This window comes from Mycteria americana, chromosome Z (genome assembly GCF_035582795.1).
Source record: "Mycteria americana isolate JAX WOST 10 ecotype Jacksonville Zoo and Gardens chromosome Z, USCA_MyAme_1.0, whole genome shotgun sequence".
Taxonomy (NCBI): Eukaryota; Metazoa; Chordata; class Aves; order Ciconiiformes; family Ciconiidae; genus Mycteria; species Mycteria americana.
In genome coordinates this window covers 71876965-71889888 of record NC_134396.1, presented here as the reverse complement: position 1 = coordinate 71889888, position 12924 = coordinate 71876965, and the positions used below count along the sequence as shown (strand labels likewise).

Below are 12924 nucleotides of genomic sequence, written 5' to 3'. Positions count from 1 at the left end.
CTAGATAATTTAAAACATGCCTGACAGAAATCAGGAGAAAATTCCGCTTTGGCATTACCTCGCTGAAGCCAAAGGGGTAACATCAGACTAAATGTCAAACGAACCTGTCTCACTGCTCTTACCTTTTGTGATCGGCCCGACAGAGTCTGTTAGCAAAGACAGGACAGTATCAGGTATACCACAAAATCGAAATTATCTAAGTAAGCAAACCAATAAAGTAATAAAGTGTTATTCTAGGTTTTATACTGCATGCAGAGTTGTGGCTTTTTGTGAGACTCTTAATGGAGTCCTAATTTCTTCTCTTTGGTTTTGCTTATTATTTTTGAAACAAAACATAGTGTGTACTCTGTACTCTGCCTGCTGCCTCTGTCTCCTCTCTTCTCTTTTAGACCTCTCCGATTATGTCTCTAGATCACAAGCATAATCTCACTTCATTATTTTAAACAAGCAAGCAGCTGTACCTGTTACATTTAATAAAAGTATTTTTAAGGAACACCGTTGTTTACAGTGTGTTATTGCATTCCTCTCAGCAAACAGTTCTAGCACAGTAAACATCTGCCTCTGTACATAATGTTTTAAAATGTATTTTTAGGGTACCAAATTAGTATATAATAATATTAATTGGGGGGGGAGGGGGCAGTCACCACAACTAAACCAAATTAATTATGCTTTTGTATTTTTCCATTTATTCACAGTTTTAGAAAAACCTCTATGCACCAATACATAACAAAGTAATAGAATTACTAGAATGACTTACATTATACCATGTTCAACAGTTTACACACTAATGCATTGATATATAAATAATTATATATCATAAGCAATCATGGTTCCTTCTTCATTTGAATCAGGTTTTGCTAGTGTAGGCTAAGGCTGGTCAGTACCAAACAGACATGACAACCAAAGTGTTTGCAACTTCCCATGGAAAGCAAAATCCACAGTTTGGTTTCAGATCAAATAAAAATATTTTCATTCTTTTTCTTCCATAAACAAAATGGAGCAGCTAACTTAGTCAATTCCCAGGATCCCCAGGGACCCAGGAAAGTGCCCTGCTGTGGTTGATAGCGCTTGGAAACCCCGGCAGCGCCAGGAGAGGCAGGGCTCTCGGGTGTGCCCGGACTCCCAGCTGCAAAGCCCAGGGTTTAAGCTCTGAAACCACCTTCCCAAAACAAGGCTCAAGGTCTGCAGTCCAGCTCTGGGCTTGCAGCAGCTTGTTGAGCTGGCAACCAGAAAACTAAGTATGTTTCTTTAGTTGTACTGTCTGCCTGCCCATGTTTGGACAAAAGTTTATCCAGAATCAGTGCAGTGGAACATTTTAGTCAATTAAAATGAATATTAGTATTCTGTGACCATAAAACTTTCCCCTGGTAGATATCTAGCTAGGCCAACTGTCAGTGAAGTGTAGGAGAGGGCTGGGTTGATGGACGTGCTGAGAGGGATACCAAGAAGTATGATCAACTAATATGCTATACTATGTAAACATCTTCTGTATTTTAGAATAAACGTTGCACTGCATTGATGATCTCCTACTCTGGTTTTCCACCCTCCTTCACTGTTAACATAAAAATTAACTTCTTGATACCAACAGTTGTTTTTATATCCACTTAAAAGTAGCCAAAAGGGAGGATATTGTGACATTTATAAAAAATCTAATTATCTTCCTAAAAGTGCTCTTCTTCTAAGAACTGGTGCGATACACTTTTTTTTTTTGGAAGAGATTTATGTTGGCTATCTTGAGCACAACAGCACAGTGTAGGCAAGGACGGAAGGCGGAATAAGAAAGTGTACATCAGAGCTGCAGAAACCGCAAAAGCGAAGATGCTCCAGCAGCAAAATTGATGAACCATACCCAAGTGTACACCGCCTCCGTATCTTATATAATTCACACAACAACAGGTCTGAGAAGAGCGGTAACCTTCCTGAAGAGTGGGTGTTCAATATACATGCCTTTCCGAGTCTGTTTGGCAAAGACCGAGTATTAACAATGTGGGTGAGGTGCAGAGAGTAAAAGAAAACAAAGATAATTAGAATCACAACGCAGAAAAAATAAAGGTCCGCGGACATTCTCCCAACTTAGTTTTTGAAAGACAAGGTTAAAGAGTAACTGAAGAACCTGCCCTTGGGATGTTGTTTGTCTTAGTGGCTTATTCATACGATTCATCCAGCTCTTAGTCATGCCGGTATCTAACCAATCCTGTCATGCACTTTTAAAAAGTAGAACGGCACAAATCTCCTTCACATTCCTCCTGGAAACTTCTCTCTCCTGTGATGCCTAAAAAAGCCCTTCATAGCATCAAGGATGCTGGTGCCCTGTGACTGCTACTTATTATACCGAGCATGATGGATTTTTTCGCTGTTACTTTGCCCTCACCTCCCCTAGTTGTTTGCTGCATTCACCTATTGCCTTTCATTATATGCCAAGACAACAACATCTTTGAGGCAGCAGCTGCCTTTTTAAATAGATGAGTACAGGACCTTGCACAATAACAGCACTACAGCTCCCACAATTAACAGTGTTTGCGAGGGAGACGAGACAGTTGCTGCAGGTCCCACGTCTATCTATTATATCGTCTGCGCGACACCACCACAAAAAGTTAGCATGACAAAAGGCAGTCAGAACTTCTGCAAAATGTTGTAGAACTGTTACAGCATGCTTTTGTGGGAATCAGCATTCCAAGAAAATATCCTTGGTATATTAGGGATGTCAGCAGGAAGTCCTGTCACTCACAGGTGTGCTTAAGGATACTCTGCAAGCACCATTAGAGGCACCAAGCAGCTAAACGAGACTACAGCACAGTAAGATGATTGGGAGTAGTCAGCTTGGCTTCACCAAATCATGGTGAAGTCAACCAAGTCAGTTGGCTTGACCAACCTGTAGACCTTCTACGATGAAATGACTGGTTTGGTAGATGAGGGGAGAGCAGTGGATATTGTCTGCCTGGACTTCAGTAGGGCCTTTGACACTATGTCCCAGAAGATCCTCACGGAGAAGCTGTTGACATACAGGTTGGATAAGCAGACAGGGAGGTGGGTTGAAAACAGGCTGAACGACCAGGCTCAGAGGGTGGTGATCAGTGGCACAAAGTCTAGTTGGAGGCCAGTAACAAACAGCATAACCCAGGGGCCAATACTGGGTCCAGTCTTGTTTAACATCTTCATTAATGATCTGGATGATGGGGCAGAGTGCACCCTCAGGAAGTTTGCAGATGACACAAAACTGGAGGACTGGCTGATACACCAGAGGGTCATGCAGCCATCCAGAGGGACCTGGACAAGCTGGAGAATGGGCTGACAGGAACCTCAAGCAGTTCAACGAGGGGAAATGCCAAGTCCTGCACGTGAGGAGGAACAACCCCAGGCACCAGTACATGCTGGGGCCACTCGGCTGGAAAGCAGCTTTGCAGAAAAAGACCTGGGTGTCCTGATGGACACCAAGTTGAACATGAGCCAGCAATGTGCCCTTGCCACAAAGAAGGCTAACGGTATCCTGGGCTGCATTAGGCAAAGTACTGCCAGCAAGTCAAGGGAGGTGATCCTTCCCCTCTGCTCAGCACTGGTGAGGCCACGCTTGGAGTACTGTATCCAGTTCTGGGCTCCCCAGTACAAGAGAGACATGAACATACTGGAGAGAGTCCAGGAAAGGACTCTGAGATTGATGAAGGGACTGGAGCATCGCTCCTGTGATGAGAGGCTGAGAGCTGGTACTGCTTAGCCTGGAGAAGAGAAGGCTCAGGGCGATCTTATCAATGTATACAAGTATCTGAAAGGAGAGCGCAAAGACAGAGCCAGGCTCTTTCTAGTAGTGCCCAGTGACAGGACAAGAGGTGATGGGCACACATTGAAACAAGAGATTCCCTGTGAACATCAGGAAACATTTTTCCACTGTGAGGGTGACCAAGCGCTGGCAGAGGTTGCCCAGAGAGGTTGTGTAGTCTCCATCCTTGGAGACATTAAAAAATGTCCAGGCATGGTCCTGGGCAAGTGGCTCTAGGTGACCCTGGTTGATTGGGGGGGTTGGACCAGATGACCTCCAGAGATCTCTTCCAAACTCAAACATTCTGTGATTCTGTGAAGGTGTCCTGAACTTGCATGAAAATAGAGAAGGTTCTTTCACCATGCTTCAAAATTTCATAGGTTTTAGTAGTAACCTGAAAGCCCCCACTAGGAACAGAAGTCCTATGAGATAGCGAGCTTTAAAAAATGGGAGCCAAGGAGCTAAGATAACCTCGGACAAATACTACGTGGCAGCTGTGAGAACAGACTGATTCTAGTATTTGGCAGGAATTTTTTTATTTTGCAACTTTTTTCTGATTTTATGGTCAAGAGCCTATGCCTTGGCTTTGTTGGAATACATTTTTCTTATTGAAGCTTGTTGGGTGCTGAGGCTGATTCCAAGCCACTCTGAAAAACATAATGTAACCGACTTCTCAGGAAACAAGTCCATATAAAATGATGTTGCATTAAAGCGGTGTTGCAGAGAAACTTTTCGTGTGCCTGCGATGCAAGAAAATCATAGGATCGGGGACTTATTTGCTGCCAGGTTCATTTGGTGGTGGGCAATGTCAAGTATGAAGAAAGAAGAAAATGTCTTTCCTGGCAGGCTTTGACCAGATTGCTCCTGGAATGGATCAAGCAGCAGAGAGACAATCCATGATACCAGATAATCCCGTATTGACAGGGGGGCCTTCATCTCCAACAGGGTCCAGGAGTACTCCTGCAGAAGAAGAAAATTCATAATAAAAAATTTAACCAGCTGGGTGGATTTAGGATTGCTTAATAACGAAGAAGCCTTGTGAGAGAACTGGGACCTCTTAATCCTCCTACAAGCAGATAGGACCCAAATGTTTTTTTTGCCTTTTAGCAGTTTTGCCATCCAAAGCAGCTGGGGGTTATTGCAGAGTAAAACTTGAGTACACCTGAAGGAAGCTCCTCCAATTCCTATTAACACCATTAAATTCATGCCCCTGGGCAGTGGGAAGCAGTGAGGTGGTGAAGAACGATCTATCTTAGGTGGGTTGTTTCTTCTGATCACTACATGTAAAGAAACCAAGTAAGTACAGGTGAACACATCTCAGTGTTGTCTCTGCCCTGAGGGGTGATGGCCACACTCTTCACCAGGAGGGAAACGACTGGAGGTGCTTGGGACAGGGGTGTGTATAGGTGTGAGGGTATGGAGTGTGAGAGGGGAGAAGGTGTGGGCGTGGGGATGTGTCAGGGTGTAGGGGTGGGGGGGCTTGAGGGGGCGTAGAGGCGATGGGGTGGGGGTGTGAGGATGTGTGAGGATGTGAGAGGTGTGAGGCTGTGTGTGTGGGTGAGGATGTGGGAGAGAGTGAGCTGGTGGGCGGGTGTAAGATTGTGTGTAAGGGGTGTACGAGTGTGAGGGGGTGTGAGTGTGGCTTTGGGGGGTGTGGGGGGGCTGTGAGGAGGCGTGGGTGTGAAGGGGGAGAGGGGTGAGCGGGGTGTGAAGGGGTTGCAGGTGTGAGGGGGGTGTGGGAGTGGGCTGGAGGGGGTTGTGAGGCGGCGGGTGAGGGGGGTGTGGCGACTGGCGCGGGAGTGGGCGTGAGGGGCTGTGAGGGGGACCGGGTGTCGCGGCCCCCACCTGTGGGGCTCCGCCGCGCTTCCCGCTCCGCCCCCGCGGGCCGGCGGGAGCCCGGGCGGGGCCGGCGGCGCCGCCTGCGCTCAGCCCCGGAGGGGAGGCCCGGCCCCGCCCCGCCCCGCAGGTGAGGTCCGGGCAGCGGCCGCTCCTCGCCGCCCCTCAGCGCCGCTTGGAGCGGGACGGGACGGGACGGGACGGAACGGAGGCTGCCGGGGAGCCCGCGCCTCGTTGCCGTCTCCCTCAGGGTGCGCGCTCCCGCGGCCGCGCCGGTGCCTCCTGGGGGGATCGGTCGCGGGGTGTTGCCGAAAGCGGGTCAGTGGACGGCACAAGCTGACCTCGCACGCTCTGCCGGTGTGCGTTGTGGCGGGGGCGTTTCTTGGCTCGGCGCGGCAATGCCGAGCGGGCTGGCAGACCGCTCCCCTCGCCGAGAGCTGCCCGCGGAGCTGCAGGTGCGTCCCTTCCCGCCCGGCGGGCCCTGACGCGGGAGGCGCAGACGCTGCCGACGGCGACAGGTAAAAACGCTCCCCTGGCCCTCCCCCGGACACCTCTGCCCGGCGCGGTGTCGCCTGGCCTTCGCCTTTCCCCACACGAAGGGGATGGCGCGGTTCTTTAACAGGTTTCATAGCAGGTTAGGGTGGGCAGGATGCTGAGGAGGGGGGTTCAGGTCGGTGGGTGAAGGTCTGTACGTGGGATGTTTGTCTTGCAAAGCGATTCTGTCAGGCTCTTCTCAGTTCAAACACCGGTCCCTTCCTTCTCGGTGAATTTTTAAGGGAAAACCCTTTAACATGCTTACTTTTCTAGCCCGCGTTTGTGTTTTTCAGGTGTGGTCTCTGTAACTTCTCTGTAGAGAAGTTGCCTGTCCCTGTTTTTTCCAGATCTCCCTCAGGAAAAACTTTAGAGCTGTTAGGTTACAAGTCAGGATGCTGTGAAATAGGAGTGAGCAACAACATTGACCTTAATGTAGAGCCCCAGTGAAAAATCTTCCTCTCCTAGTGCTCCAACCATGCTCCAACCACTCCCTGGCAGTAATTATTACCATAGGAAACACCTCCAAATGAGAGAGAGTACTTAGAAAGATGATAAATGCTGTGACAGGAAAAAAGGTACTTAATGAGCTGGCTGGACCTCTGCAAACTTTCTTCAAAAGTACAAACATGGGAGATCCTAAGTGCGAAGATGGGTGAGAAACGTACAGATCCTGGCCATCCTGTAGTTAACCTTGGAAAACAGCAAGGCTGACGAGACAGATGCTTCACTATGGAAAGTTGCACTTTACAGGCTAAGTTTCTGAAACTGGACTCCATTCTGGCAACCGGGTGGGGGGGGATTTTGGCTGTGTTAGAAGGGTGGTTTTCTTTAATCAAAAGTTACTTTCACATGTGATACATTTCAACGTGTTTATAACAGTGCAGGAAATCAGAGTTCTTGTTATACTGACAGAATTTACAGAGTTAGCATGGATATGAAGAATCACAAAAATATTTAAAGGCTTATGCCTTTAAATAAAATTAAGCTCTTTCTAGACAGAAGGAGTGTTCCAGGAATATTATTTGTACAAGAACACCAGAAATCTGTGGATCATCTGAAAGACCAGTTCATGATTCAGTGTCACATGCTAGGTTGCATAGTTCCTTATTGTTTAAACTGCTATCCTGGCACAAGTTTACCTCCACAGCTGAAAAGCAGCTGTGTCACTCCTGAAGTCTCGGTTAACACAAGTAGTGGTTCTGACATTGCAGTTAATTAGATTTAGGAATGTTTCATAATCTTGATCTGTTTAGCATCAACCTGTGATGAATTATCAAATAAATTACTCTTCTAGGGAATCTGCTTGAATTGTGGTCTCTCACTTCAAAATAGCTAGCTGTGGTTTTTTTGGAGCAGGTTGTACACAGTCCAGGTGTGGCATGTGTATTTCCACTGAGCCAGTGTCAGTATGGGTCTTGCAAAAGTCCAGCTGCGCGTTGTTCCCACAGCAGCAATTTTAGGAAGATGCAGCCCCAAGCGCATTCTCCTGTAATTAACAGATTCTCCAGACGAAATCATGGTTATCTTCATCCAGCATTTAAGAATGTATTCTACATTATATTATTCCAGTTGCAAATCTGTAACGCTTCCTTTTAATCATATAGTATCTGATTCTGAAGTATTTGTGGATTTTTATTCCCCACTTTATATTCTTTTCTCCACTTTCCTTTGCCCCCATGCCGCCCCTTTTCCTTTGCAGTGGAAAGTGTAGATCAACCTATAAATAATGTGGCTGGACCTTAGCAGCACTGGTTCTTGTGCCCCTTCTTTCAGGGATTAGCCAGCCTGCTTTGCAAACCTGACAGTCCCAGCCTGCAGATATAATGATTAGTTGGGTTTCTGAAATGAAATTTGTTAGTACCTAGAAGCTCTGGTGAGATTTCAGGGGACTGCTGACCTGCCTGCACAAAACCATCTTGGGCTCTCTCCCGGCCAGACTCATACAATGTCCTGGCTACACAGTTTACGCCAAACATTAACTTGGCTTAGACTAGCCTTCCTCTACCCTCACTCATATTAATAGTCCTGGTAAAGTCTACGGAGACAGTGAATTTAAGCAATCAGAGGCATTCAATTGGATGTCAGAAAAGGAGTCTCATTTTTAGCATTGACTTGCTGCATGACTTCGAGTAGCATTCTTCTCTTTCTGTGCCTGCTTAATATTTAATGTTCTTTTGGCCATAAAAGGTATTTCTACAGATGAAAAGACTTGTGTAAGAAGTGCTATATGCCATCACTTAAGTAAAGCAAGCAGTTAAGTATCAGAAGAGCTTTAGATAAATATGAAAGAAATGTAAAATCACCGATGACTTCCAGGTAGGTCAAAAACAAGGGAGGTCACAACCAGAATTCCAGCATGTGTGCTCTCTAAAAGATATTTCTCTTTAGTTTGTTTCTGGAAACCTAAATGCACAAATTAATTGGATACTTTTATAAAAGACTTGATAATAATCTTGAATATATTACTTGTCCAAAGTATGCATTTCATAATAATGATTTGCACATCAATGAAAGCTGAGATAGACACTACTGAATCATGTACTTTCAGTATAATGGAATGAATCCTTAAAGTAATTTCAATGCAATTACTTTTAAAAAAAGTTTTATCAAGACAGAGGGTAAAACAAACAAACAAACAAAAAACAACAAAAAAACAGTCAAAAGGAGATGATTGTACCACAGTGGTGCCCCCACTCTCAGCAGTGATCAGAAGTGGGATGTTTACTCTCATGAGGATGGACAGAGAAGTTCTGTCCCTCTTTCATCTTCCTTAATTTCTCAGAACAGGACTGCAGTCATACATACACAATGAACAGTCTTTGTGAGGGCCATAAGCCCAGAAATAAATGCTACTAAAGGTGAACTGGTTCATCTCATGTATTTATCTCTTGTTTTTTTTTCCTGACATACCAAATATTGTGAGGTATCTTACCCAAACACATGCTGTGTCTGACCATTATTACACCATGTCACCAAATAATGACTATATTGAATAATAGTTAAATACTTAATGAACACATTGCATGTATGAAGCCCCATAACTAACTGTTCTCGTTGTGACTGATAAGCCACTGAATGTCACTGCTTAGCAAAAGCACCTGTAGCTGCACAGCATGATGCTATGGAGTGAAATAAACCACGGGGGCTGGAAATCTGCGATAAAAAATGTCATGTCATGTGTATTTCAACTGACTTTTTTGTTTGTTTGTTGGACTTTTGGAACAAACTACCTTGATATCATCCGTTGGTTTTGGAATTCAAAGTAAAACTCCAGTATCATTGAAAAACAGAGTGAAATTACTGCTCTTCGGTTCTTCACCAGAACACTACCAGTGCTTTCAATGGTAAATAAAAATAAGTCTCTGTTACTTTCCTTTGCAGTTAAACTAATTAAACATTTTTATTTCTCTAGAAATATACTGTAAATAAACATGTAATTTTCATATTCATGTCTAATCTTGTCTTGGAATTATATTGCTCTGCCAACTGTTAAATATTGATATTTTTCTTTTCTCTAAAGGTTTTCCTTACCCATGCGTAAGCAAGCACATGAAAGACATAAATAAAAGTAATTTAATTGTATTGTTTGCACATATGCAGGTGTACATTCATACAAGACCTTTCATTATTTATACCACATTAAGCTGGGTTTTTTGTGTGTTTGTGAAACCTCTAGATTTTTTTGATGCTATCAAATGTTTCTTTTGTTTTAGAGCCGATACTGTCTGCCAGGTATCAGACCCCTCGCAGCCCACTGATCCCCACAATGAGTGCGACAGGCTGTGTATCACTTCGTTTATGCTGTTTCACTCAGATGTCTTAGTATGTTTTCAAAGCAGCATAAGGAAGGGAGTGTACTTCCACAAATGTCATTACTTTCATAAAAGACGATAACATTTACTTTCCAGCCATTTAACAGTTTCTTCTTAGATAAAAACTATTTTAAGATGCTTGCTTTTCTTATTTATTAAGACCCATGAACTTTGTTTTTCTCATTAATTTCTAGATGTTTAGCATTGTTGTTTTATGAGAAGGAATAAGTGAAAGTGACACAGTATCTCACATCAATGAAAAAAATGCTGCAGGATTCATTCAGTTCTTGTTTCTCGCACTGATGCAAATCAGGAACAGTACAGCTGTAGCACAGCCACTTGGGTGCAGTCAGTATAAAGCCAGTAGAGTGTGGAGAATTAAACTTTTTTTGCAGCTTACTTGGCAGAATGTGACAAAAGGGAGAGCAGTCCAGAAAAAAAAAAGAAGGAAGTGTCAGCCATACTTTAAGCACCTGTAGATGTTCTAATGATATCCAAATATTATTTTAAATTTTTAATGCATTTCTTGAAGTCTAGGAGGTGGGAATACCTTTTTTTTCCCCCCCTTCATACTCTTTTCACAAAGTAGTGGGTTGTTTACAGGAGCAATTCATACAGTTAAATCCTCTTTTTTTGGGGGGGTTGGGGGGCTCTTTACTTTCTCTGAAAACCAGGTGTTCTTTGCAGCCACTAGGAAGGTGTAAGTGAGACAAGTGTGATGACCGAAATGGTGGAGCTGCCAGCAGAGGGGAATTCCCTGATAAGAGCCGTCTATCAAAGCCGCCTTCGCCTCACCAGACTTTTACTAGAAGGTGGCGCCTACATCAACGAGAGCAATGACAGAGGTGAAACCCCTTTAATGATTGCTTGTAGGACAAAACACGTGGACGCCCAGAGTGTCAGCAAGGCGAAAATGGTTAAATACCTCCTGGAGAACAAGGCTGATCCGAATATACAGGACAAATCTGGAAAGACAGCCTTGATGCATGCTTGTCTGGAAAAAGCAGGCCCTGAAGTGGTATCTCTGCTCCTGAAAAGTGGAGCTGATCCCAGCCTGCAAGATCACTCCAATTGCTCTGCACTTGTTTATGCAATAAACTCTGAAGACAAAGAGACCCTGAAAGTTCTTCTTAATGCCTGCAGGGCGCGAGGGAAAGAAGTCATCATCATCACAACGAACAAGTCCCCGTTGGGAAGGCAGAAAACGAAGCAGTACTTAAATGTGCCTCCTGCAGACCTCGAGGAATGCCATTCCCCAACTGCTTGCACTTCCCCATCAGAAATAGAACTGAAAACATCTCCATCCCCACTTCCAAGTTCAAATGAAACTAAAAAAGAACTCTTCAGCTTTAAAGAGCTGGATCATCCAAGAAGCATGGACAACTCATGTCAAACAGTTTCACCAACAAGAAAATGCAGCTCAACCAAAGCAGGGTCCAAGCTGGCACAAGTGCAGCGGCTACAGTCTGAGCCTTGGATAAAAAGCTCTCCGTCACTGTTTCACCAGAATAAAATTACCTCTTTACACGAAGAACTTCAGGATATTACTCCAGAAGAAGAGCTCTCTTTTAAAATCAACGGCCTTGCCTTATCAAAGAGATTCGTCACCAGGCACCAAAGTATTGACATAAAAGACACTGCTCATTTCTTGAAAACCTTTGATCAAACTGGATCAAGGAAATTATCATATGATGCGCTAAACTCTCAGACTTCTTATGTTGAAGAGAAACATAACCCAAGTGGTATTCCTGTGGGTAAGGATGCCAGTTTGGGACAAATCAGCTTTATTTCAAACCTCAGCAGTATTATCCAGAAAAGAAATTTAGGAGCAAATCACTACAGCTCTGATTCTCAGTTAACTACTAGTCTAAGTCCTGCTGCTGCAGAGGACAGTAAGTCAGTGACAGGAAAGAAAAAGATTCTTTCTCCATCCCACTCTTCGTTATCAAGTTCCAGAGAAGTACTGGAGAACATGCCTCCTGTTACCCTGAGCAGGAGAAATCAAGCTTTTCTAGAAAGACGGGGTTCTGGAGCCTTATTGTTGGATCATATTGCTCAGACAAGACCAGGTTTTCTTCCACCACTGAATGTGAATCCTCACCCCCCAATTCCAGGTGTCACTTTCATAAACAGGGTTTCTGGGATGATTTCTTGTGGACAAAAACACTTAATACCAGCAGCACCTACTCTCCCTAAAGAGACTAAAACCACAAAAATGTTACTAAGGAGGCAGTCATTACAGACTGAGCAGATTAAGCAATTAGTGAATTTTTAACAGGATGAAGGGGTTACAAAATCTTTACAATGTGTACATATTCACTGTACTATCTGATTGTAATGATACATATCACAAGAGAGAGCAGGTCTGCGATGTAAGGCTCTCTGCTTTGGAATGAGTTAAATAGCTTAGAGACTACATGAAAAGATATGCTTAACTAATGATGCTGCTTTCTGCAAACTGAGGAATATTTATTATACTGTTTTAATAATGTTTTCAACTTCAGCACTGAAATCTTACCTGTGACAGGCTGAACCTGCAAAGGGTCTTAGGCACTGCAGGTCCCATTTTAGGTTGGAAATACTATCCCTCCAAGGTTTTCCCAAACGTGTGCTCTTTCTCCACGAAGAGAGGTGGTACACATGGAATTTGGGAACTTGAAACATTTGATTGTGATGCTGGACATCAGTCCGGCTCTGTCCAAGTTGTGCAATATCTAGAAATCCCAGGCACAACCGGTGTGCACAAAGGGTGGGCAGCAGCTTTACTGCATGTAAATGGACAATACACAGAGTTGATAAAATTCATGTTGCAGAGCTGTGCTGCATGCATAGCTACGCCCAGGAAATCCCAGCTAAGACTGGGAGCCTGCTTTAGACACCTTGTTGCCCACTGGAAGTCAGTCTGATATGCAGAGCAGTGGAGATCTCACGTTCAGCACGTGATGCCTGGGAGAGTCCAGAAGCCAGCACAGTGAGCAAGAAGCCCTG

At 44.4% G+C, this 12924-nt stretch overlaps 1 protein-coding gene across 1 annotated transcript; it reads left to right on the top strand.

The window, feature by feature from the left end:
• The first annotated feature begins 10654 nt into the window (after window positions 1-10654).
• ANKRD34B (ankyrin repeat domain 34B) lies at window positions 10655-12211 on the top strand. The gene has a single exon (XM_075527393.1). The coding sequence runs from the start codon at window positions 10655-10657 to the stop codon at window positions 12209-12211; it is 1557 nt and encodes a 518-aa protein (XP_075383508.1).
• Window positions 12212-12924: the final 713 nt, after the last annotated feature.